Below are 27314 nucleotides of genomic sequence, written 5' to 3'. Positions count from 1 at the left end.
ATTAGTGTGCGGTTCAGATGCTAGGAGGGAGTGAGCTCCCTCGTACACACTAGAGTTCCCGGTCATGTCGCCATGATCTGGTGGATATGGGCGTTAGTTTTTAACTGGTCCAGCTGAAGGCGTATGTAGAATGGTAGTATATGACTCGAAAAGAAAAAAATAAAAGGAAATAGATAAGTGATGTAATAGAATAAAACACAAAATACAGCTAAAATTTTGACCATCACACGACAAAACACTACTAGTACTTGAATAGTCAACCACCACACATAGCATATACATTTTTATTTATCTGTTTCTTTCTTGGTTCATTGTTGGTTTGAGCTGGTAAAGAGAGGAAAGGATAGAACAAAAAATTGGCTCACATCAGCCCTCCTGGCCTCCTCGATACACAACTATCGATGCGTATTGTAATCTACATCTTGAAACTTAAAGCTAAATTAAATCGGAAATGCTTACGTATTTTATTGACTGCTTGATTTGGTAATCTATTACAATTGGCCACTCTGTTTGGCAATGTATTACAATCGTGTGATGATAATCTTTAAAACCCTGATTTAATCCACTTAGCGGTGCAATTGTGACTTTCGCCTTTCATGACCACTAGGGTTGCATGGCCATGGTATGAAAGAGAGGACGCAGCGATCTCAGGTGCAAGACTAAAAAACTGGTGGACGAACTGTAGAACTTTATCGACAAAAGGAGTAATAATCACAAGGACACTGGTTTTGAAGATGCAAGGAAACCTTGGAGTTTCCGTCAAGGAATTGAGAACATTAGACCAGAATGCGGAGATGTCGATGGTCAAGAAGTCCTTGGAAATAAGGCAAACAATGGTAGCGCCAAAAGTGAGACAAACTTATGAGGCGAAATACAAATCCCAGGGAATCGAAATCGTGTCTCTCCTTACTTAGAAGAGACCAAGAGTTTCAGCAGGTAATGTGAGGCCCGGATGTTCCACACATGGAGGCTCCCGGCACCATGGCACGCGTAGCGAATAAAGCAACCACTAACGTAAATAGTAATTCCTTCAATGCTTTGTCCTTGATATTTTTGCAAGTGTTACACATCCAAAGTAAGTTAGACTTGTTAAGAACAGGGGCAAATAATTCGTCATTTAGTCCATCGACCATCGGAAAATTTATCAGAGCAACTCTCACAAAATGATTGGCATGCGTTAGTGTAAGGGTTACTAGTCGTAGTGCTCAGTGACAGATGGCGCCACTTACACTCTTAGGTATGTTTTTGGGTTCGGATTTCACGTTGATACAAAATCGAAAAGGCGCAAGAAAGAACTGATCAAAACAAAAACACACAACTTCTCGCTTTTCTCGTGCTGACACACGGAGATCAGGACGGCAACTGATGGTTATAGATGTTTATTGTTGACGGCTCATTCGGTTGGCAGAAATATCGCACAGCAGCGGCGATGGTGTTTGTTTCTGATGGGTGGTGAACAATTATGTTATGAATCAGCTATGAGGACTTATAGAACTGATAGGCGGTATGTGGTCATATGTGCAAAAGAGTAAACTGAGATAATGCACTTTCAAGTGCCTTACACAGAAAGCGACAAAGATGGAATGCAATTTATGAATGTGGGAGGTTGATATTGTAAAGTATTCATTTGTATTGAAGCAAATAGAAAGGAGTGTGAAGTGTCGAGGCTATGTTGGCGATTAATTTAATGTCAACAGCACAAAACCCGTGCATTCAGTCGATTACAATGTAGTCTCTTTCCACTCATCCTTATAACTTGTGAATTGTTTCATTCGGAATTCTCTTTCCGGAGATATGGATAAATGAATTCTATACAAAGCAGTATCATGAAATAGAAATGGTTCAAACTATTAGAGTAAGTATTGATATTCTTGCAAAAGCAGTAGTCATTGAAAGTGGGCTTGGATTTTTCCGTAGAACTCAGTGTCGTGTATGCGTGGCAAAAATGTAGTCAGGTCAACTATCTGTACAGTGCATAAACTCTGATTGTAATCATCGCTATTTGTAGAACACTTGTAGAATACGCAGTACTCGAAAGAAACGTGCTCTTAATTATCCATCGCCTCTCTACTAATTGTGACTGCCATTAAAATTCCAATCAAAGCGCTACCAGTATACGGCAAATATGGGCAATTGAAACTATCGCTATAAGCTAGAATAAACTTTATACTTGACAAATTTCGGCCAACTCGAACAAATGTTGGCAGCACCCTCTCAGATTTTAGTGAAACTTTCTGTACATGAGAACTTCGTCTCAAAAAGTTACTTTGCATACTTTGTTTTTCCAAAAAACTTTTTTTACCATTTTTTTCAAATGGCTATAATCTAAAAATGACAAATCCTACAAAAAAAATTGTAGGAGTGATTTTCACAAAATTAGTCAAATTTTTGAATAAAAATATTGAAAAAATTCTTCATTGACTCCTACACTGAAAAAAATCGATTTTAAAAATTTAAAGTCGATTTACAAAAAAACCCATTTTTGATTTGGATGAAATTTTGTAGCAAGATAGGTAATTATGTTCCCTACCTACCATCAAAAATTCAAGTTGGGCACTTTCAAGGAAAAAAGTTAATTGAAAAAAAACTTTTTCTTGTCCAAACTGATTTTTTTTCAGTGTATTTTTATCGAAAACTAAACCAATGAAAGTCATAATCATCTCAGAATCCATTTTCCCAGCTGATAGTTGCCTGATACATGCAAAAAGTATCAGTAACGAATTTGGTATACAATTATAACAAACTTGAATGAAGACTGGAAGACTGTAAGAATGGAATACTGGAAGACAAGAATTCTGCAGTTCATTTGTTCCTCTCAAAACTGATAAATTTTATGAAACTATTGACAAACTTTTCTAAAATTTATTTTATGTCTGATGGAGCAGCAGCACAATACAAAAATAAGAAAAACTTTGCAGGCTTGTGTAGATTCTAGTCAAAGTATGAGTTAAGCGCAGAATGGCATTTTGTTGCAGCATCCTATGGAAAAGGACCATGTGATGCTATTTGTGGTACTCTCAAGCGAATGGCAAAAAGAGCCAGTCTTGCTCGCGACTATGGAAATACTATAACAAGTCCCCGAGAGTTATATAACTGGGCAGTTATCCTGATAAAAATACCAGATTTCTGCTACATATTCACTGAACGATACATCAAAATGTCAGAAGAACTCTAAGAGCTGTATAATAACGCCAAAACAACATCTGGAACTGAAAAATTCCATACTTTTGTGCCTATTCCTGGGGGCAAAATAAAGAAAAATATTCTAATTAAGAAGATGAACCAAAAATATTTTCCTTGCATAGAAACAATACAAAATAGCATACATGAAGATAGTTTTAAGACAAATGTTGTATATAAAACAAATAAATAATTATGTAAAATTCAATACATAATGTTGTGGTGGTTATTGCTTCTCTGATTCTTTCTCAGCACTAAACAAGAAAATAAAAAATAATAATAGAATATTTATTTAACGACATAAACTCTTTTCAATGGGATTCTTGATTAAGGGGTAACATACCTTTTAGTGAAAAAAATGTCAAGAAAGTTTAAATTTACGTAAATGAATAAAGCAATGATTTCACTACATCAAACTTGTAATATTTTGGTAGTACATTTTTCAGCCAAACAAACAAGCATATGTTTATAAAAATAAATTGATAATTGGCGGAGTTTTGGCTTTTCCCCGAAACCCTTTTTTATTTAAGAGGTTTAGGATGATCACGGAGACCAATAGATCATCTAAAATCCCAAAATTGTAATTTTGTAAAAATAACTCTTACAACATTTTTTTATAGGATTTGTCATTTTTAGGCATTTGAAAAAAATGGCAGGAAAAGTTTGATCCTTTTCAAAAGACAGTCTAGATCATTTTTGGAAAAACAAAATATGCAAAGTGGCTTTTTGTGACAAAGTCTTCATGTACAGAAAGTTTCATTGGAATCTGAGAGGGTGCTATCAACTCTGAATACGATTTGACGCGAAATTCGTCACTTGCATCCCCCATCCAGAGTTCAGGAGTTCTTTGATAGACTTTTTTCTATCTAATTTGTGGATATTTTTGGCATTTGATCCGTCATTTTTCATAAAAGTTCATACCAACAGTTTGGATATACATTTATAATTAATATACAAAACAAGAATTCTTAGTTCTAGTTGGTATATTTGATCATATGTTTAATTCAAAATGCAATAGAGATACGAAGAGTTAAAAAAATGTTACTTTAAAATTTTATTCTTCAATTATCCATATTACCCAGCTAAGTTAAATATTGTTTTACGATGCCCCATTATTTATTTATAGTGTATATGAACGATCAGTATAGAATCTAATTAAATTGGAGTTGATGTTGTTTTAGATTTTTAATCACATGCCTTCTCATAGTGCAACGTTTCGACGAAATCTTCAGGGGAAAGGAGGATCTAAACATAAATTAGTTCTAGTTTTCTCATAATACAACAGTTTTGCAAATTTTCTGCTAACTCTAACATATTCTTTGCCAAATAGAATGTGACTTTAAATTTGTTTTTGGTAGTGGCTACAACTACATAAATTAGTTTTGTCTTCCTAAACCTACACAAATATGCGCACATCAAATTCATCGGACATTAACAAATATTTCAGATTACTATAACACAACTTAGATATGGAAAGAAAAATAGCAAGATAAATGTGAGTCATGACACAAAGAGAAGAAAAGGGTGGGGGGTTTGGCAAGTGTGCGGGTTGGTAACTAATGGATAGTGCTGTGAAATTATTTTTGTTTATTATGCGATATTCTGATTTCATATAGGGTAAAGTGCCTATTTTTACAGTACTAAGGGACCATTCATAAATTACGTAACGCTTTTAGGGGGGAGGGGGTTCGACAAGTTGTTACATATTTTAACATAGGGGGAGGGGGAATAAGCTAAATCGTTAAGTAACATGTTTTCACCGAAGAAAAACAATTTTTTTTCAAGGAATTTGTTACATAATGGGGGAGGGAGATAAAGAAATTTGTGACAATTTGTTACATGGGGTAGGGGGAGTCAATTTTGGGCAATTTTTGCGTTACGTAATTTATGAATGGTCCCTAAGTATGGTGCCTCACTAATTTATTAATTTCTCAGACTACAATCAATGGAATGCGTAAAAATTGACATCAACAGCTTTGTTTCGTTGTTAAGAACCTATATAAAAACACAAATGCGCTGAAAACAGTGAAATTCTCGTGTTTGAGCGCAACGAAAATTCGAATGGGGTGCCCCTATTATTGCGCTACCATTTGAATCAATGCGTTGAATAAAGATGGCAGACACTGTTCTAACCAACGGCTTCAAATGGGGAGGGCGATAATAGAAACATGGCGAAAATGGGCTCATCACCCTATTCTTATAACAAATGATGCATCTGGTAGTTTTTGCGCCATAACCACACACCAAAAAAATCTGAATTTTATCGTTGACGTAATTGCAAACATGACACAATTTAACAAGGTGCAATTCACTAAATGACGAAAAATAACCGGGTCCCGTTTAATTTTACATGAAACATACACTTTACATGCTCAATGACATAAAATTACACTTACTACCATTCAGAACAAACGCCATATGTGAAGTAAAATTACGTGCTTTACGAAATTCATCGTCATGTAAAATTGGAATCAAACGTAAAACTAAGTCATTTTTGATGCTCGTATGTGTCAGGGTCAGGAGACGTAAATTTACACGATTTTTTCTAGGTGTGCAGTATAGCCCAAAGCTTGCAAAATAAATAAAATATTCGCTATAAGCTTGAGATTCAAAAATTCGGTGATGCCGCAACTATAATATGAGAAATATATTTCCTCTCTATTAGGTGAATTACTTGATGATCCATTCACATACCATACAACATCTACCTCACGGCTGAGCGCAACGCTTAAACCAAGGGGTAAATACATCAACACTGGAGAAAATTCACTTTGAAGCGAACTTACCCATTATTTTTGGAGAAATAGCTCAATCATTGATCAATAAATCCACGAAATGTTAAAGCAACCTTATTGCTTGAATTACGTATGCATTTTCATACCACGATGTTACGTATCGGTTTAGGTTTGTCCTAAAACGCCATTAAAGTAATTTTATTTGTGCAACGGTCTCAATGGCTGTTGGAAAATAGTAAGTGGAAAACACAAATTTAAGTTTGATTTTGTTTGCAAGTTGAATGCTTAAGCATGTCGAGTTTCGATTAAAACAACCATATTTCAGAAAGCAAACGACATAACATAAATTAATAACGGTAAATTACCACGATTGACTTTTCGTTTGAAACTAAATTCGTTAAGATAGGTTCAGCCATTGCTGAGATAATTACATGCTACATTACATTACATGATCTTGATTTTCCGAGCTGAGTCAATTAGTACATGTGTAAGTTGAAGTTCAAAGGCATTTAATGAAAAAGAGACTGATAAGTGTCAAATATTTTTCAATATTAGGAGCCATAGTACTCAAGGAAGAGCAAGGAATTGAAGGAAGAAAGTTTAGAAAAGTGTAGAATTGGGTCATATGATCAAGCTTAGAATTTCCCGGCGACTTAACCTTTTATCTTCTACACGCAGGAGTCAGGATATTTTGACATCAAATGCGAATCTCATGAGTCTGTGGCATGTCCGGCCAAGCTTAAAGTCACTTTGTGACTTACGCTGTCGGAACCGACTTATGCCATCTAGTAATCTGTGATGATCCGTATGGTAATGGGTTTGTCACGAGTGCTAGAGCAGATGGGACTTCACGTGTATGAATTCGATTTTGTAACCGGATTTTGTGGCCATTTGTATATTAGTGTACATTATTGAATGATCGCGCGGCCTGTGAATATTGTACTTAATTTTCGGTTTGCAGTCCACATACCACTGGGAAAGTCATGTCGAATGTTACCAGGCTATGCTGGGCGTCGGTAAATTAATCATACTTCAATTAATCTAATCCGATCTTTCCGATTGAATCGAATCGAATGGACGAATTAAACTCCGAAAAAAAGTTACCAACGAATCCTAAAAATGCCATTATTCTATCATATAAATTAGTTCTGCATCAAATCCCTGACCCAACTGTCACAAATACTCGAACACAAACACAGAGGGACATACGACTAACACATAACAATTGTACACTAGTACTAAAAACTATAATTATTACTACACTAACACTAATAGGTTTCTACTTTAACATTCTTCGATTAGCCTGTGAACGATGACGATGTCAACCGATAAATCGACACACAATGACCAACACCACCACTGCTATTAAGCTGTGGACCATGTCTGCAAACACGGCTCACAGCGAAAGCCAATCCACGCCGATCCGCCAGACGGTTGATTGTTAGTATGCGCAAGTGTAGAGTATGTAAAAACACAAAACATAAAAAGGGCCCATAAGCGCTCTCGGTAATCGATGCACCACTATCGAGGTGTAATGCAATAACCATCTTAAAGCAATTGACTGATGCACAAATATGCTTGATGGAATCCATCAATGAAGGGAGGGATATCGGTTTGGTTTTCCCCTTAAAACATCAGTAAGGAAATATTTTTTATGTAACGGTTGATAATTGGTAAGTGAGCAATAAAAATATAAAATGTTTAATATCTCTACCGTTCTATAGCTTCTTAAAAGCGTATTTTAAAAGCTTTCAAATTGTATGCGCACAGCGTAGCTAAATTGCTTTATTCGAAAGTTATATGTTTTTAACATTTCGTGTTTTGACAAAATCACTCATATTTCAGAAAGTAAATATCAAAAAACCTATTTTAATCCACCTAGCGGTGAAATTGTGCCTTTCTCAATCATGCATCACGAGAATGTGTGCGTTGTTTATATTCATTAAAAACTTTTAAATGCATATATTACATTTTATTATTATACATCACATGACAACTATATACAGGAAAATAAATCATTATTCGAGTTCTAAAATTTTGAAAAAGAAAAAACAGCCACGGTAATATTGAACTGAAAAAAGGTGCGAAATCGGCAGTCCCAAAAAGTCGATTTTTATAAAAAAAAATTTTTTCGAGATAACATAAAATCTCGACGTTTCATGCATTTTAAAGATGTTTGGCATCAAAAATACGAATTCGATTTCTGAAATTTCATGAGGTCCCCCCTTTGAAAATAAAATTTGAGTTCCGGCTTATATGGGAATTTCATATGTGACCGGACGATTTAGTCTATATTTCCGGACCCATATAAGCGATCCGTACGAAATTTTATTGACATCTATGGGGATATTATAGCTATTATTTGGGACTAAGTTTGTGATAATCGGCCCAACCATTTTCGGGAAACTGATGTGAGTTCGTAAATTTTGAAAAATGGCCGCTTTTCCCGGGCACTTCCGGAACCGTCTATGGTGGTCAATGTAGTCAACAAAAGTTTGGTTGGCCGTCGGTGACCTAGAACAGCAAATTTAAGTTGTTTGACAGACATTTTAGCGAAATTTTTACCTTTTTTGCTTTCATCGGAGTATCGGTTTGAATCACAATATGCTATGTGATCGCATGCCATAACCTGTAACTCCGGAACCGGAAGTCGGATCGGGATGAAATTAAATAGCCATTTACGGGGACGCAATACCTTTCATTTGAGGCCAAGCTTAGTCGAATCGTTCTAGCCATCTCCTGAGAAACCGATGTGACTGTTATTCTGAATTTAGATACTTCCGCCGGGGCTTCCGGAACCGATGATGGTGGCCAATGTGGCCAAATAGACTTTGAATGGATGTTAGTGACCTAATACTACAAATCGAAGCAGTTGTGGTCATATTTTGGAAAAAAATTCACCTTTATACATTCATTGCAAAATTTATTAAAATCGACATTTTCTGCGTGTTCGTACTCATCACCCTGTAATTCCGGAACCGGAAGTCGGATCCGTTAGAAATTCAATAGCAGCCTATGGGAACGTTGCACCTTTCATTTGAGACTAAGTTTGTCAAAATCGGTTCAGCCATCTCTGAGAAAAATGAGTGACATTTTTGGTCACATACACACACACATACATACTAGACCTCTCCACATTTTGAAAAAGTTTTGAAATATACATGGGTCAGCCCAGATTTTTGTTCTACGTGTGAATTTAAGAACTTTTGCCAAAAATGGCTTAATTTGGACACGATTTAGAGGTGTCTCCAATCAAAAATCGTGTTTTTGCTATGTTTCCATAGTAATATCACTTATACTCTGATTTAATAGGCCCAACATGCCCACATATCATCAAATGTTGTTCCTTAGACATAACTTAACATGTTTTAACAGGTGAACATAGCTCTAATCGCAATAGAAAATTTGATAACTGGATTTTTATATAGAAAAGTTTATTAAAACCAAGAAAAAATACTACTACTTTCTCTTGTTTTTGATAAACTTTTGTATATAAACATCTAGTTATCAAATTTTCTATTGCGATTAGAGCTATGTTTACCTGTTAAAACATGTTAAGTTATGTCTACGGAACAACATTTGATGATATGTGGGCATGTTGGGCCTATTAAATCAGAGTATAAGTGATATTACTATGGAAACATAGCAAAAACACGATTTTTGATTGGAGACACCTCTAAATAATGTCCAAATTAAGTCATTTTTGGCGAAGCTTCTTAAATTCACACGTAGAACAAAAATCTGGGCTGACCCATGTATATTTCAAAACTTTTTCAAAATGTGGAGAGGTCTAATACATACATACACACACAGACATTTGCCGAACTCGACGAACTGAATCGAATGGTATATGTCACTCGGCCCTCCGGGCCTCCGTTAAAAAGTCGGCTTTCAGAGCAATTGCAATACCTTTCTATTGAGATAGGCAAAAAGCTAGTTTGAAGTTTCGCTAAGATCGGTTGATCGATTTACATGACATTAATATACACATATACAGACATTGTCCCAATTTGTCGAGCTAAGTCGATTGGTATATAAGACTCGGTCTTCCAGGCCTCGGATTTTTTTTTTTTCAAAATTTCTTCGATGTTTGAGCGATTGCTATACCTTCCTTTCATAAGAAAGATTAAATTATGTTCCGATTTTGTTAGCCAAAACGCACCATGGATTGGTAAAAACGGGCCATTGCTGTATTTCTTACAACGATTTCGAGCGGTTATGGATTGAAATTTTCGTAGAAAACTTCATCAGTTATGGAGTTTGGCGTTAAGACTTCTTCTCATCAGTACCCGACACTATCTTAGTGACATGACTCAACCAGCGCCGCATTGACATTAGCTTCAAAAACTAGAACACTATTTGTGTTTCTAAACAAATCCCTACTTCTGGGTAATGTCCCGCATGGTGCATATTGCATTGACCAGTTTTTGATTTCATTAATTCTCATCAGCTTATACAGAACTACTTTTCTTGCCGGACATCACGCAGGACTAAGGGTTTGCTCAGAAACACAAATAGCGTCAGTTAGTGTCGGATTCTGATGAGATGAAGTCGAAACGCGAATTCCATAACTAATTTTGTTATAGGTTTCGTGCCATTCAGGTGCAAATGTGGTTTTAAACGAATTTCTCCTTAGTGATGAAAAAATAGTGTTTACCCAAATTTTTCTCAACTAAAGAAGAAAGGTCTTATTTTCATGACCAACTAACAATGATGTGAACTAGAGCCGTAGCTACATATGACACGATTTTGTATCTAGCAACTCAACGGCACCGTGTAGAAAATGGTGCTGTAGACACATAAAAAATAATTAGATATCAAACAACTCTTGCACGGCATTATTATTCTGTTCGACTGTACCGAGCTTCAGCCTCGCAAACATGGCCGCAATTAGTCGAAAGTGCGCACCAAAGCTACCAGCAAGAGTCGCCAATAATCTGCCCATGAATAAATTTGCTCTGAACGACCTTCCATTTAGCGCCGGCACTCGTATTAGCGCGTATCCTATCAGTCAGTGTCGAAAATCCTCCCCGGGAAAGCCCTACTCGTAGCACATTTGCACTCTATCAATAGCACTAAACACTGAAAGAGACTGAAATCCTTTTCTGTTCGAAACGATACGGTAAACAACGTTCGGGCGCTTACATATATACAGTTGCTAATCAGCATGAATTCCATTGATTGTGTTGTTGCCTTCCATGGTGTCGTCTGGTTGCGAGAATGTGGGTGCTGCCCACGTACTCCATCGGAATGCCACTGGATCAGGGCGGTTTGGAATTGTAGAGATTGTTTGTGTCACTCAAAGTCGATTGACAAATATAATTTGTTTTTACTAATATCAATCACAGCATATCAATTAATTGTGGTGTGAGTTTTTCACGAACACGTTTTATTTTAAATACTATTTGTTGAAAACGTGCTTCTGCTTTGGCACTGTGGAAATTTTCGAATGTTGAATGTTTTCCAAATGTGGCAAAAAATGTGCTCATTGTGTGACTCTATAAAATTAAACGAGCCGATCATTGCATAGATGTTCCAACTAAAATACAATGTTTCAGTGCCTTGAAGCGTATGACACGAAATATTTCCAACGGTGAAGCAAATTACAATAAATTTAAAATAATCAAATTCTACTCTGCATGTCCAATAGTTGAATTTACCCACCCTCCCCCAAATAAGATCCCTGCGTGTCTGTGCACTTTCCAGCTTGGACCATTGCAATCCAAACCGGTTAAAATAATGCTGGCGTAAACATTCCGTTTTCTGTTGGAGGGTTCACATTCGAGCAGCTATCAGATCAGACTCATCCAATATACGGTCCAATGTGTAACGACGACACAATGGAAAATTGCTTTCTACTCATCGACACACATGTTCTGTCCATAATTGCAAATTTGTAACAGGAAAACCAATTCTGATCATGGGACTAACTTACGACTAAAGGCAAAATAAATCTATGGAATATCGTTGCTCATTGTCCATTCTAAAAAAAATATATTGCGGCGAGATTCAGAATTCTACAGTTGGAACGCGAAATGATTCGAACGACGAAACGAGCACCATACTCCATATTGGCGCAGTGTATTGACCGTATCGTCCCGAAAGCTGTTTATTGGCTAGTTAATATGCGGGCAGGAGAGCGCATGGTCTTTGTTGGTGGATGTCACGCGAATTCGAATTCTCAACAAATAGACACCGATTGAGTCGGAACTATCCGCGCCGAAAGCTGGTGGGATTTTGCAGTAGACTGAATGTTGTCGAACAGCCGACATGTTGATTTGGTTAAACCACGAACGAAAATTTTCAAATAAAATCAAATTGATCAAATGAGGCAATGGTCGCTAATTGTAGTTGTTTTTCCTAGACTATCGGTATATTGATTAGAATTCAAGAGAATTCAGTCTATTGAATATATTTATGACTTCACAATATTACCACAGGGAACAGGCATAAAAAGCTAGAACAACCTTCCGAAAAACCTGTGTAGTCATTCGAATGAAAATACGTTAAAAATCACCATCGCAAACAGGTTCGGATGCATGAAAGATGAAACACGATTGTATCCAAGTTTGCATGCAAGATCCGTACAACGAGTGCAGGCTGATCGTAGCGCCAGCTAGTGATCAGTTACTACTTGCCGATAGCATTTCAAAGTGACAGTTTTATTTCTTACATACATTGAATACATAACTTGGATGTCAGTTCTCAGTGATATTACTGATTTGGCGCTACATAGCCAGCAAGGAAGCTAGGGGGCTTGCAATGATTTTTCTGATGTATACAGTGCAACAAAACGATGAAAATGCAAGCTAGTAGGTATAAGTTACGTAACGCTTCTAGGGTGGGGGACGGATATAACAAAATGTGACATGTTGTGATACATGGAGGAGGGGGAGTTAGCTAGAACGTTAAGAAACATGTTTTACTGAAGAAAAGAAATTAACGAATTTGTTATGTAATAGGGAAAAATAAAGAAATTTGTGACAACTTGGTAAATAGTGGGGGGAGGAGTCAATTTTGGGCAATTTCTGCGTTACGTAATTTATGAATGGTCCCTAAGTTGTCAACAAATTCTTGTTAAAACTTCGAACCAGTTGGTCCGGTAGCTAGACTTGTCCGATTTGGTTCAAATTTGGAGCAGAAGATCTTGCTGGGACTAGTAATAGACGCTGGCGTAGGTTCAAGAAATCACTTTTTCTAGTTGTTCGTCTCAGCTCGCAATTAAAAGAATGACTGTTTTTTCATCGCTTAAAAAATTCACGAAATATCAACAAATGCTCTACATAATTACAAGTTCAACGATTTGGGTGCTAACAGGGGCGGTTTCACTCCGTTTCGCACTGGTGTTGTATGTCACAATAACAAACTAACACAATAACAAACTACAAGGCAAGGCTTATACAAGTACTCAATAAACGCTAAACGGTATGCGATTCTAGTAAGGAGAGTATATGACGTTATCATTTTAGAAATATTTCGGTACGTATACAAAATGTTCATAATCAGCTATGTAATGTTGTCGTCTCTTTCAGTCGGATGTCGATCACAAATAGTTCAATCAAACACATCTTCATGTACCATTTTTTTCTCTAATCATAGTTCCTAGACAATATCTTCACGAAAAGCTTAATATTGCAACCAGTAGCAACATTGTAGTCGCTTTGTAGGGTTGTCTATATACATTAGAGCGTCTCGTTATACGCCGTTTTCCTATACAGCACATTTATTTATTTGTTGTATAAACACCAACAAGTCCCTTGGCCCCAATGGTGGTTCTTAGCCTAGTTACACTTAGGGATAGACACAAAATTATTTTTAATCATATTTCTAGTCCAGTGAAAGTCGAAATCTGTGGTAACTCTATTGAAGACTCGCTGAAGTGCGGTCACAGCGCTGTGGCGACCGTAAGGGTTCTCCTAAAAGGGAGTCGCAGAAAAGAGTTAGTACGCAGTTCAATCTGTGGTTCCAAATGTTTTCCGTAATGAACGTGGAAGCCAATTTTTCTCCTAGAAGAAGAAAATTACGTAAAACCATTATTGCGCGTGAAGGGCAAAACTCCTATAACTAAATTAGTTTTTGAATTTACATTTCGACTTCATCTCATCAGAAAAAGACAGAAACTTGGAGCCAAGACTAAGATAGCGCCGGATTGATACTAGCTCCAAAAAACGGAGACACGATTTGTGTCAGATAGTTTTATGAAAAAAATGTTACCTTTGTTTCATTTTCTTAGCCATTAACTCGTTTGCGAATGCAGCAAAGACTAATCTAGAGGCAATAGAACAAAAAATGTTTAAATCGTCAGTTTTTAGATTTGACACGAATGAATGTTATAAATAAATGAAAATTAAGGAAACTAGGTAAGTTTTCATTTTAACAATATTTGAGTGCGCCTACAAAATGTTCAGATTCAGCTATACGATGTTGTCTCTTTCGGTCAGGTGCCGATTACAAATATTTCAATAAAACACATCTTTATGTACCAATTCTTACGACTATTCTCCGCTCCTGGGCAATATCTTAACGAACAACTTAATGTTGCAACCAGTAGCAACATTTTAGTCGCTTTGAAAAATAGGATATACATATTAGAGCAGTTCTTCATATGCCGTTTTCCAACATAGCACTTTCTGAGGTCGTTCTGTGCTTCCAAATGCCGGTACAAAGTTTTGGGGTGATTCGTTGAATGCTGGGTCATTTAACCGAATCGTCAGTTGACTGAATCGTCAGTTGACCGAATCGTCAGTTGACCGAATCGTTATTTAACCGAATCGTCATTTGACCGAATCGTCATTTGACCGAATCGTCATTTGACCGAATCTTTAAATGACCGAATCATCATTTGACTGAATCGTCATTTGACCGAATCGTCAAATTGACTGAATCGTCAAATTGACCGAATCGTCAAATTGACCGAATCGTCAACTGACCGAATCGTCAAATTGACAGAATCGTCACTTGACCGAATCGTCATTCGACCGAATTGTCATTCGACCGAATCGTCATTTGACCGAATCGTCATTTGACCGAATCGTCATTTGACCGAATCTTCATTTGACCGAATCATCATTTGACTGAATCGTCATTTGACCGAATCGTCAAATTGACTGAATCGTCAAATTGACCGAATCGTCAACTGACCGAATCGTCAGTTGACCGAATCGTCAAATTGACCGAATCGTCAAATTGACCGAATCGTCAAATTGACCGAATCGCCAAATTGACCGAATCGTCAAATTGACCGCATCGTCAAATTGACCGAATCGTCAAATTGACCGAATCGTCAAATTGACCGAATCGTCAAATTGACCGAATCGTCAAATTGACCGAATCGTCAAATTGACCGAATCGTCAAATTGACCGAATCGTCAAATTGACCGAATCGCCAAATTGACCGAATCGTCAAATTGACCGAATCGTCAAATGACCGGATCATCAAATTGACCGAATCATCAAATTGTCCGAATCGTCAAATTGACCGAATCGTCACTTGACCGAATCGTCACTTGACCGAATCGTCATTCGACCGAATTGTCATTCGACCGAATCGTCATTTGACCGAATCGTCATTTGACCGAATCGTCATTTGACCGAATCGTCATTTGACCGAATCGTCATTTGACCGAATCTTCATTTGACCGAATCATCATTTGACTGAATCGTCATTTGACCGAATCGTCAAATTGACTGAATCGTCAAATTGACTGAATCGTCAAATTGACCGAATCGTCAACTGACCGAATCGTTAGTTGACCGAATCGTCAAATTGACCGAATCGTCAAATTGACCCAATCGTCAAATTGACCGAATCGTCAAATTGACCGAATCGTCATTTGACCGAATCGTCAAATTGACTGAATCGTCAAATTGACCGAATCGTCAACTGATCGAATCGTTAGTTGACCGAATCGTCAAATTGACCGAATCGTCAAATTGACCGAATCGTCAAATTGACCGAATCGTCAAATTGACCGAATCGTCAAATTCACCGAATCGTCAAATTGACCGAATCGTCAAATTGACCGAATCGTCAAATTGACCGAATCGTCAAATTGACCGAATCGTCAAATTGACCGAATCGTCAAATTAACCGAATCGTCAAATTAACCGAATCGTCAAATTGACCGAATCGTCAAATTGACCGAATCGTCAAATTGACGTCAAATTGACCGAATCGTCAAAGTGACCGAATCGTCAAATTGACCGAATCGTCAAATTGACCTAATCGTCAAATTGACCGAATCGTCAAATTGACCGAATCGTCAAATTGACCGAATCATCAAATTGACCGAATCATCAAATTGACCGAATCGTCAAATTGACCGAATCGTCAAATTGACCGAATCGTCAAATTGACCAAATCGTCAAATTGACTAAATCGTCAAATTGACCAAATCGTCAAATTGACCGAATCGTCAAATTGACCGAATCGTCAAATTGACCGAATCGTCAAATTGACCGAATCGTCAAATTGACCGAATCGTCAAATTGACCGAATCGTCAAATTGACCGAATCGTCAAATTGACCGAATCGTCAAATTGACCGAATCGTCAAATTGACCGAATCGTCAAATTGACCGAATCGTCAAATTGACCGAATCGTCAAATTGACCGAATCGTCAAATTGACCGAATCGTCAAATTGACCGAATCGTCAAATTGACCGAATCGTCAAATTGACCGAATCGTCAAATTGACCGAATCGTCAAATTGACCGAATCATCAAATTGACCGAATCGTCAAATTGACCGAATCGTCAAATTGACCGAATCGTCAAATTGACCGAATCGTCAAATTGACCGAATCGTCAAATTAACCGAATCGTCAAATTGACCGAATCGTCAAATTGACCAAATCGTCAAATTGACCAAATCGTCAAATTGACCAAATCGTCAAATTGACCAAATCGTCAAATTGACCGAATCGTCAAATTGACCAAATCGTCAAATTGACCGAATCGTCAAATTGACCGAATCGTCAAATTGACCGAATCGTCAATTGACCGAATTGTCAACTGACCGAATCGTCAACTGACCGAATCGTCAAATTGACCGAATCGTCAAATTGACCGAATCGTCAATTGACCGAATCGTCAATTGACCGAATCGTCATTTGACCGAATCGTCAAATTGACCGAATCGTCAATTGACCAAATCGTCATTTAATCGAATCGTCAATTCACCGAATGGCCATTTGACCGAATCGTCATTTGACGAATTTCAATTCAATGAACTTGTCCCGTTTTCGAGAAATCGATTGCATCCAAGAAGTTTCGATTAGTCCTTATTATGGCACTCAGGAGAATTGTCTTTTTTGGGCGCAAATGATTTTTTTTCTATTCAGCCAAACCATCGTTTTTTCTTATACGACTTGAAAGATCCGGCCAAAACATCATTTCTTCGCGAATGGGATGTTTTCGATGAGCTGCTTTCCGAATGCATTTACCGATACCGAACATCTACATTGATCGCTTTAGCTTTCTTTGGATATTTGCTGCCAACAGCAACACCTTCGGCTCAAATTTTAATTTGCTGACATATTTAACATCGTTTCGTGTTGTTTCAACTTTGTTAATGTGAAAAATGATGAATTTTTCATTCGCAAAGTGTTTACGGTGAAGTGAACGGCAGCAAATTGGTATTACCGAGTTGTTTCGCTGTATTTTTCGCTGCTCGCTTGCATTTATGATAAACGACGTAGTTCTTCGAAGTACAGTGGATAGTTGAGATTGAAATACCCAATACCAAATTCTGCTTATCTTTGTAGTAGCGAGTACACTGCACTGTGTAGCCAACAACGTGGGGTTCGATATTGTATTGCACAAATATGAGATTGGTCGAATACTAACGAATCAATAGAGAGCTTTTCACTAACAGTTTGAGACGCAAATAAAGACAAATGCCTTTACGCTCCCGAAGATCGGTTTTGGGTATAGTTGTTTTGCAAACAAAATATCGCATAAGCTATGTAAATCTGTGGGAAACCTGTTTGGAGGACTTAGCCCAAAAAAGTCTTCAAGTTTTCAAAAACAGCCAATCTTGCTTGCAATTATTTTCAATGTATGGAAGGATTGTCGTGTCGACAAAATGCCAAAAAAATAAAAGCCAATGCTGTCGACCACCAAAACTAAGTGCCAGAGCAAAGAAAAAAGTACTGTCAAGCGCCAAAAAACAAATTTGTGTAATCAACATGCAATTTGGCATCAAAATTACGAATTACAAGCTCAACTATCCACTGTATTTCTAAGAAAAGCGATTATTATTAATGTTAGTTATCACCATTGATGTTTTATAAAGAAAAAACTCGAAAATAACCATTTTGCTACCGTACACTTCACCGTAAACACTTTGCGATGAATTGAGCTTTACATTTTTGTACCATTAACTAAGTGGAAACAATGTCAATTACACTGACCACATTGAAGTAATACCAAACAATGTTTAATATGCCGGCAAATCGAAATTCGAATCGAAATTGTTGGTGTAGGCAGCCATTTCTAAGCCGGGTGTTTCAGTGCCTCTGATCCGTCCAAACAAATCCAAAGCATTCGCTGCAGGTGATTAAATCAGTACATCTTGCCGTGATTGAAGCAACACATTGCAAAACAACACGCATGCGAAGAAATTATGCTTTGACCGAATATCTCAAACTGCCATTATGCGAAAAAATTACGGATTGACGGATTGGACTAAAAATACCATTTGTGCTAAAAAGAAACGATCCTCTTGAGTGTCACAGTTTCGTTAAAATGATAATTTTTAACTGATCTCAATCGGCCGACAAGAGCCGTCATTTTGAAATCCAAGATGGCGACTTCCGGTTGAGCAAAACTTTTTAAAACTGCAACAATATGGGTTTTTTTACGAACGGGCGTGACAAGTAAATGACGCAAGTGATGGGTGACGTTATTTTGAAATCTAAAATGGCGACTTCCGGTTGAGAAGTAAATTTTAAAATCTTAACAATATAGATATTTTTGAAACGGGCGGAAATCGATGACGGAGATCATTTTGAAATTCAAGATGGCGACTTTCGGTTGAGCAAATTTTCTTTAGGATCATTACAATATGGGTATTTTTGGAACGGGCGCGACAGGCAGATTGCAGAAATCGATGAGCGACGTCATTTCGAAATCCAAATCTGCTTACGCAAAATATTTAAAACCTTAACAATATCGGTATTTTTGGTATGGACGTAACAAGTAGATGATGGAAATCGACGAATGAATTCAGTTTGAAATCCAAGATAGCGACGTACGGTTGAGTTAAACTTTTTAAAATCTTAAAAATAAGGGGTATTTTTGAAACGATCGTGACAAGTAAACTACCGAAATCGATGAGCGACGTCAGTTTGAACTTCAAGATGGCGACTTCTGGTTGAACAAAATTGTCCAAAGCCCCAACAATATGCGTATTTTTGGAATGGGCATGACAAGTAGATGACGAGTGACGTCATTTTGGAATCCAAGATGGCGACTTCCGGTTGTGCGAAATTTGCTAAAACCCTTCCAATACGGGTATTTTTGAAATCGGGTTGTCTGGTTTGGTTTGGTAGATAGCAGTTGAAATTTGTCATTTAAAATTTTCAAGTTGTGTCATACATTGACTTGGGGATTCCGGAATCTACTCAGGTTAGAGTGCGTTTTCTAAACCGGAAGTCGGCCATGATCGAATGTTCTTATTTTTTCTGCTGTGCTTTCGGGCCTCTGCTGTAAATCCGTCTTTATCAACATTTGTTTCTTTATTGGTGGTTTTGGTTGTTGGTTCGGTTTGGTGTAATCGTTGTTGCTTCGTTGTAGACAATGGCAATTTGTTTAGTAAAACTGGGCCCGATCGTTGTTGAGTTATTTTTTGTTACTGCCCGGTCCACAGTCGTTGGTATAACAACCGGTTGTGGTTTAGCATACGAAGACTGTGTACCGATCTTGGCCGCGACAAATGGAATTTCTTTAGCAGCAGGTTTTCCATGGTGGAACGCAAGAATCTGTCCTGAGTGCGTGATCAATGTGCACTGAGTGTATGTAACACCTTGGACTGATTTGCATTAGATGGTCAGGTAAGAGGGGGCAAGTTTTTTTTCAGACGCATTCCTGACAAACGAACGCCGTTGTGAAGACCCAGAAAGGAGTTCCTCCGACTATCTTCCTTAACGGTATCCACTTCTCCGCATTTTGACATGTGTTATTTGCTAATGCTAGCATTAGTACGCTGTGTCAGGTCATGTAGCTTTACTTCAATAGTGTTATTGTCTGGGGCTCTTTATAAAATGTCACTACATTTAAGAACGTGTTTTAAGTTCTTCTGCTTTTGCAAATGACGGTGCTCGGGTAAATTGGATAGCATGCCCTGCAATGACTGCGGAGCAATTTTGAGCTTCCGAACTGAGCGAGATGAGAAACCAGACAGAGTATTGATGGCTGTCTGCTGGATATCGTACGCGCAACTAACATTTGCAATACAAATGTAGAAAAAATTAAGTTGTAGAAGAGAAAGTTGAAAAATTGATTTTAAGGTAAAACGTACATATCTCTTAAGGAAAAATATATAGATGGCAGATATGTTCTTCAAAGTTGTTCAAAATAAATTGCTCTACAATATTCCGCACAAAAAAAATTTTTTTGGTTGTCGAGCTAAAATTTTTTTTTTAAGTGACACTTGCACCTTAAGAAAAATTAAGGTGCTTATCCTAAAAGATGTGGGATGTAGTCCTAGGAAACTTTCCTGAAGACATAAAAGCATGAAAACATCTGTGAAACTCAGGAAAGACTTTTGACCGTCTTTTTTCAGTTTCGCCCCACTGTGCACCGGTGTGACCTTTTGATAGTCGATCCTCTTATCAGTGGTTGGGTAGGGCTGACCTTATGGTAGTCGATCCTCCTGTCAATCGTTGGGTAGGGCTGGCGTTCGCGATCGTCTCGAAGCAGGGGTGTGCACGGCGCGGTGATCGACGTTGCGCAACTAACACTCCCCCTTCAATGCAGCGAAGATCCGCATGAGATGCATTCCTTCCTACGTCAACGTCGAGTACCGCAAGCTTAACTGTTGGTCGCTCCTATATTCCGTTAGACGTTTGCAGTGTGGCCCACCTGACTTGCCCATCTGGTGAAACCTTGGTAGCAATCACCCGTCCTTTGGGCCAGCAATTGCGAGGAAGCCTTTCGTCGACGATGACTACAATGTCGTTGATCTCGATTGGCTTCACTTTCGTGAACCACTTTGTTCTGCGGGTCAGAGAAGGAAGGTAGTCACGGAGCCACTGACGCCAGAACTGGTTTGCCATGGTTTGCGCTAGTCGCCAGTTCTGTTTCAAAAATTCAGGGTTGTCGTCGAAACAAGTCCATGGAGGCAGTCCATTAGACGATCCAAAGATGAAGTGGTTCGGTGTTAATACGGGAGATTGATCATCATCAAGTGGAATATCAGTTAGAGGTCGTGAGTTCACGATGCATTCTACTTCTATGAGTGTGCTCCTTAGACTTTCATCGGTTGGCAAACGATTTGGAAGCAGCTTATTCAGATTTTGTTTGACTGTGCGAATTAGTCTTTCCCATGCTCCTCCCATATGAGGAGACAGGAGAGGGATGAAACTCCACTTCGTGTGTGGCGTGGTAAACTCTGCTACAATCTTCTCGTGGTTCAGCTCGGCGAGTGCTGCTTTTAGTTCCTTGTTAGCTCCGACAAAGTTTGTACCACGGTCGCTATATATGGTGATTGGTGCTCCTCTCCGGGCGATTACGTTGCGTAGAGTCATAATGCATGAGTCAGCTGTGAGAGAATGTGCAACTTCTAAATGGATGGCACGTACGGTGAGGCAGGTTACGAGGACACCCCAGCGTTGCTCCGTTCGACGACCAATGCGTACTGTCATTGGACCGAAGTAGTCCACCCCGATGTGGCTGAAAGGGCGGCTGTAGGCTGCTAGGCGTGAGGCTGGTAGGTCGCTCATCATCGGTGCCCGCGGACGAGCGCATTCATTTTTGCAGAACTGGCAGCTGTTGCGTACTGATTTGTAGAGGACCTTCAAACGGGGAATGTAGTAGCGTTGTTTCACCTCATTTATTATGGTCTCGTGATTTTGATGTAGAAACCTTTGATGAGCGTCCATCACCAGAAGTTTGGTTACGCTATGTTTTCGGGGTAGAATGATTGGATTAGCTACACTACTATCAATAAACTTACAAGCGTTCGTTCGCCCGCGATTCCTTAGGACCCCCTTCTCATCTATGAACGGATGAAGACCAAAAAGCGGATTGCTTTTGCATATTTTGTTTTTCAAATGCTCTGGTTGGTTTGCGGACAAAATTGCAATTTCCTCGCTGTAAACGCTTCTCTGGGCGATCTGGTATAAATAGCACTCGGCCTGGACTAACTCGTCGTGTGTGAGCGGTCCAGTGGATTTGGGAATATTGTGAATAGGACGCTGGAAGTTACTAATCGCTCTGAATACGTATGCTGTGGTTTTCATTAAAGCGCTCTACATCGATAATCGGTTCGGGAACCTTAATGTGAAGTTGCAGGTGTGGACGTAACTCTGTGTCGGTAGCTCCAAACGTTGGCAATCTGGGTGGCCACTCTTCTTTTGATTTCCATAGAAAATCGAGTCCGCGAAACCATCGACTAGAGTTGCTTAGGTCCGGAGTGCTTTTCCACTTAGTTCCATCATCTGCTACGTTTAGTTTCGTCGGAACCCATCGCAATTCTGGTAGATTGGTCGTTTCAATGATTTCACTAATTCGCGTTCCGACGTATTGACTGTACCGATGATGATCCGAATAGAGCCAGCACATGACATCTCTGGAGTCTGTCCAGAAGTAGCGTTGCTGGACCTTTATAGAGAGAGACCCCATAATTGTATCCGCCAGTCTTACTCCAATAACGGCTGCTTGTAGTTCGGACCGGGGTATTGATAGAAATTTTAGTGGTGCAACCCTGGTTTTTGCCCCAACTAGTGCGCATTCAACTGTGTTCCCTTCTTGGAAGCGTAGGTAGACAACTGCTGCAAATCCATTCTCACTCGCGTCTACAAATGTATGAATTTCAACGAGGTTACTTTTTTTACTGATGTAGTAGTCCGGAAGCATCGGGGTATTTTAATATCGGCCACTCGAGGTAGGATCTGTAACCATTTGAGCCATTTTTGAAAATGAGAGTCGTGGATTTGCTCATCCCAGTCGATGGATGCTTGTAAAAGGATACATCATGTAGTGGCTGATCAGGCCGAGCGGGTCAAAGACCATCATCAACGTGCGTAAGACCTCTCGTTTCGTCGGTCGCTTTTTTCCGGATAGTAGGTCGGGATCATGTCTGGTAGACAGCTTGTACGTAAAACAATCTGCAGTAGTATCCCACCACATCCCAAGAACTTTCTCGGTTGTGTCTGCTTCTCCAATGCTCATGCTTTTTTCCGCAGTTTCCTGTCCTTCTAAAGCAGCAACGACTGCCGGTGAATTTGAGACCCAGTTTCGCATCTCAAAGCCTCCGGATTCGTGTATCTTTTTTACCCCAGCTGCTAGTTGTACTGCTTTCTCCTCCGTTTCTGCACTGATCAGCATGTCATCAACGTAGTGCTGGTGAACGATAGCGTGAACGGCATCCGGGTCTTCGTGCTCGAATTTCCTTGCGTGGGCGTTTTTAACAAACTGTGCTGTACTGGGGGAGCAGCACGCCCCGAACGACATGACTTGCATAACATACGTGCTGGGATTTTTGTCAGCTACCTTCTTCTTCCACAGAAAACGTTGATAGTGCTGATCCGCAGGTCTCATCCGGACTAGATGATACATTTCCCGGATGTCCCCGGAAACCGCCACACGGAACTCACGAAATTGAATCAGGACGGACATTAAAGACGTTAGCTGATCGGGTCCCTTGAGAAGTACGGAATTCAATGAGACTCCGTATGAAGTAGCGGCCGCGTCCCAGACGAGTCTTATTTTGCCGGGTTTGTTAGGGTTCACTACCGGAAACATCGGAAGGTACCAAACTCGTTCACGAGTTATGCGAAATGATAGGAAGTCGATGCCCACCTAGCTTGGCCGGATCACTACCTTTTGCTGCTGAGACCGACTTGCTTTGGTAGATCCCCCAGACAAGAATGAAAGAATCGGCTTTCTTTGTCATTCGTTTCGTGCTGGGTCGGACAAAAGCACACTTAGTATCGTGACTGTTGTCTTTAAGAGTTAGGAACAGGTAGGGGAGTCCAGATAGGTGACTCGCCTCTTTCGTGTCGGTGGTAGACAATCAGTGCGAACAGAAACCGATGAAAAACATGTATGAAACAACTTTTGGACACGGAATATTTTTAAATATCGAATAATCTTGAGCCAGGGCAAATATGGAATATTCTCAAAATTCTCTCTCTTCGCTGTACATATCCAGGAGGCTAATGGGTTTCCCGTAAAGCAGACGAGAAACTTGATTTGATTTGATTGACGCTCGATATTTTACCGATGTCATCGATATCAGTACCTTCTGAGAACCGAACGACGACTCTGATCATTTTCTGGGGGTCTGATGGATTCGCGCGTTATTGCATGGACAAACAATTAGAGATAGCACAAACACAATAAGGTTTGAGAATGATTGACAAGACTTTGCCCGTTGGCTGAATCTTTTGACACCAAAGCGGGCGTTTAACGATGTATAAAAGGTTTTCCCTCTGACATAGCTTGAATATGTAATACTTGCGGCCTATGCGTTTGTGGAACTCAAAGCAACGTACGATTCAGTGAAACGAAAGGAATTGGACATATATCGCTTCAACAAGGTTTTCCAAGAAAGATTATTATGTCATGCGGCTGAATGAGTAAAAATTCAACGGAAGAATAAATGGAGCGACATCTGACGTTAGATCGATTGAAGCCAGGTGATGTGATTTGAAATGTGTTGCTCAATATAGCGCTCGAAGCTACGATACGAAGATTTGTTGTGAAAATTATAAATTCTTTATGGAGCACTCAATTTTTTTGTGACAGGTTTAACGTGTTGCGGATTATATTTAATCTGAAGACTTTTCTTTTCCATTCTTTTCGAGGCTTCAAAAAATCCATAATTACTTACAAATTCCCATTAATACCGAGGCATTCATAAATAAAACTTCAACTATTGGTATACATCGGAGGTGATCTCAAATTTCGAATTTGAAATGTTCTTTGTACAATACGCGTTATATGACGATCTCATTTAATTAAAATCAGTTTTGGAGGTTGAATCTAATTTGGCATGATTTTGAGTTTAAAACTAATTTAAAATAGAAAAAAAATAAAATTTCTCAAAAATTTAAAAAAATTTCAGAGAATTCGGACCCCTAGGAGCCTCTTCCTGAATCCGCGACTGATAAACTCCTAAATGCATTGAACAACTTTATTTGAGGTACTTTTGTCTTTTTTTCGAGCATGGCAAATCTACGAAATTTATGTAGCGACATTCTGGCATCGCAGCTTGTACGAACTGTTTGAATTTAGCGTCTAACAGGCGCCAAGTTGGTGTTTGTTTGGACACATCTTCTGACTGGCAGCAAGTTGGTGTCAGTTACTGACAAGTGGAACACGAAACATAAACATCCAATTTTTAAAAATTAGGTTTTGTACCTTTATGCGCAAATCGGCTATTCAGTTTTTTCTTCCTTTGAAAAAAAGGTTTCATACTTTCGAGAATCAAAAACGCACTAGACAATTCCTAATATTCCTTTACAGGAAGTAAATGGAAGCCCACCGTGACGCGATCTTCCAGCCATCACAACGCAAGTTCATTTGGAAACCAGGGCACAAATAAACTTGAGTTCAGAACGTCGGTTAACTAATTGAATAACACATTTTAAGACCCCGCTCGTAACAAACCCTAATTAAGGGGTCTGTTCGGAAAGTAAGGTCCTATTCGCATAAGCCACTCTTGCGTGATATATTCGAACCCAAACTAGAAAGGAAACCTAGTAGTTAGTAGGATCGTAGCAACATCCCTGTACACCAAGAATCGGCTGCGAAGTCTGTCGAAGCAGAAGGTTAAATTCCGTTACGGAAGGTAATAGCAAGGTTTTGCTTTTTTATTCTACCCTTGCTATTATTAACCGAACAAAAATTTACTAAAACAACAAGAAGTAATAAAAATCTTCCATAGCGTAGCAGCACGTGTATAGAATATAATAGCAGGAAATGGAAGCGAATGAGAAGGTCCTGTTCGTGCACTATCACTTTTTTGCTTAAACTTCATTGTTCCACCGCTGTTACCCTCTACTGTCCGCTACTTCGCACTGTCCCTGTTCGCTGTTCGGGAATTGCAATAATTTTCGAACGTACCTGTCATACTCCCGGTTGTCTTCGTCGCACCGCGCGTCCTGTAGATCCCGCCAGCTTTTCCCGTGCCGACAGGTCGTCACCAGCACCAAATCCCGGGCGTTGTGCAGATGAAACAAGGAATTTCTCGTTTCGGACCCTATCCCGTGCACATATCTGGAAAGGAAAAGAAAGGAAATGTTTTTCATTATACTTGATTTTCTAATTCTCTCCCCCTCAAAACGAGAAATCAGTGAAAAAACTGCTCACTTGGCAAATTTCCTATTCCAAACCCACCTCCCCAACACATCAAACAAAGCCACTACTGACTAGAGGGATGAATGGAAACAAAGGAATAACAGACAGACCGAGATTAGGTCTGAGGTTTAAGAGCATAACTTGGACAATCGAATCAATGAATCGGAAATTACTTACAGCAGGAGGCAGGACACTCAATGGTCATCGGTCCCCTTGATCAGATTTGCACCATCACTGATTTGTGGTGTTACTGTGCAGAAAGTGAGGGAGGTACTGGAGGAAGCAGGAAGGAAATTGCTAAGGAGGAGTAGTGATGTGAGATAAACCTGCATAAGTTTATCGCATTTCCGGTAGAAGAAACAGAATAGTTCTGCCATGAACTGATTGTAATTGATGATTTAGATGTAGCTGGACGGTGGTGGTTGGAGTCACAAATCTCCGCACAGAGCACTGCCATTAAATGGAGATTACACTCGGACATGAGGTAAACGTAGGGGAGAGGGGGTAACAATGAAACACATTTTTTATAAGTGATACATAGTTTCACTTTGTTGTTAACTAATACATATATTTTTTCCAGCTGGTAAAATTCACGGGAAATAACTTTTTTTGGGTAATAAACAGTCGGTGGTAAAATGTACCAGTGAGCCCCATGGGTAGGAACTATGAAACACGACATCGTCTACAGTGAAATATTCTACTTGCAAATTTCATTCTTTTGTTTTGACGAATAAAGATCCTAAAGCTTCCTATTAAAGTTATGTTGAGACACGAATCGTTTGTTTACGCGAGATATCACTATATCATCGCGTAATATCGGACCACCATATATGCATATAAGATGCAATCCTGAAAAAGCGATAATTTCTACAA

General features: G+C 39.0%; 1 protein-coding gene across 1 annotated transcript in view; it reads right to left on the bottom strand.

The window, feature by feature from the left end:
* Positions 1–27314, bottom strand: part of LOC131688487 (exostosin-1) — a 501100-nt gene that overhangs the window by 165354 nt on the left and 308432 nt on the right. Inside the window, exon 2 of the mRNA XM_058972773.1 lies at positions 26208–26360. Within this exon, the coding sequence (XP_058828756.1) occupies positions 26208–26360 (153 nt within the window). The remainder of the gene's footprint in view (positions 1–26207; positions 26361–27314) is intronic.

The sequence above is a fragment of the Topomyia yanbarensis genome, chromosome 3 (assembly GCF_030247195.1).
Source record: "Topomyia yanbarensis strain Yona2022 chromosome 3, ASM3024719v1, whole genome shotgun sequence".
NCBI classification, from domain to species: Eukaryota; Metazoa; Arthropoda; class Insecta; order Diptera; family Culicidae; genus Topomyia; species Topomyia yanbarensis.
This window is presented reverse-complemented; position numbering and strand designations above follow the sequence as displayed.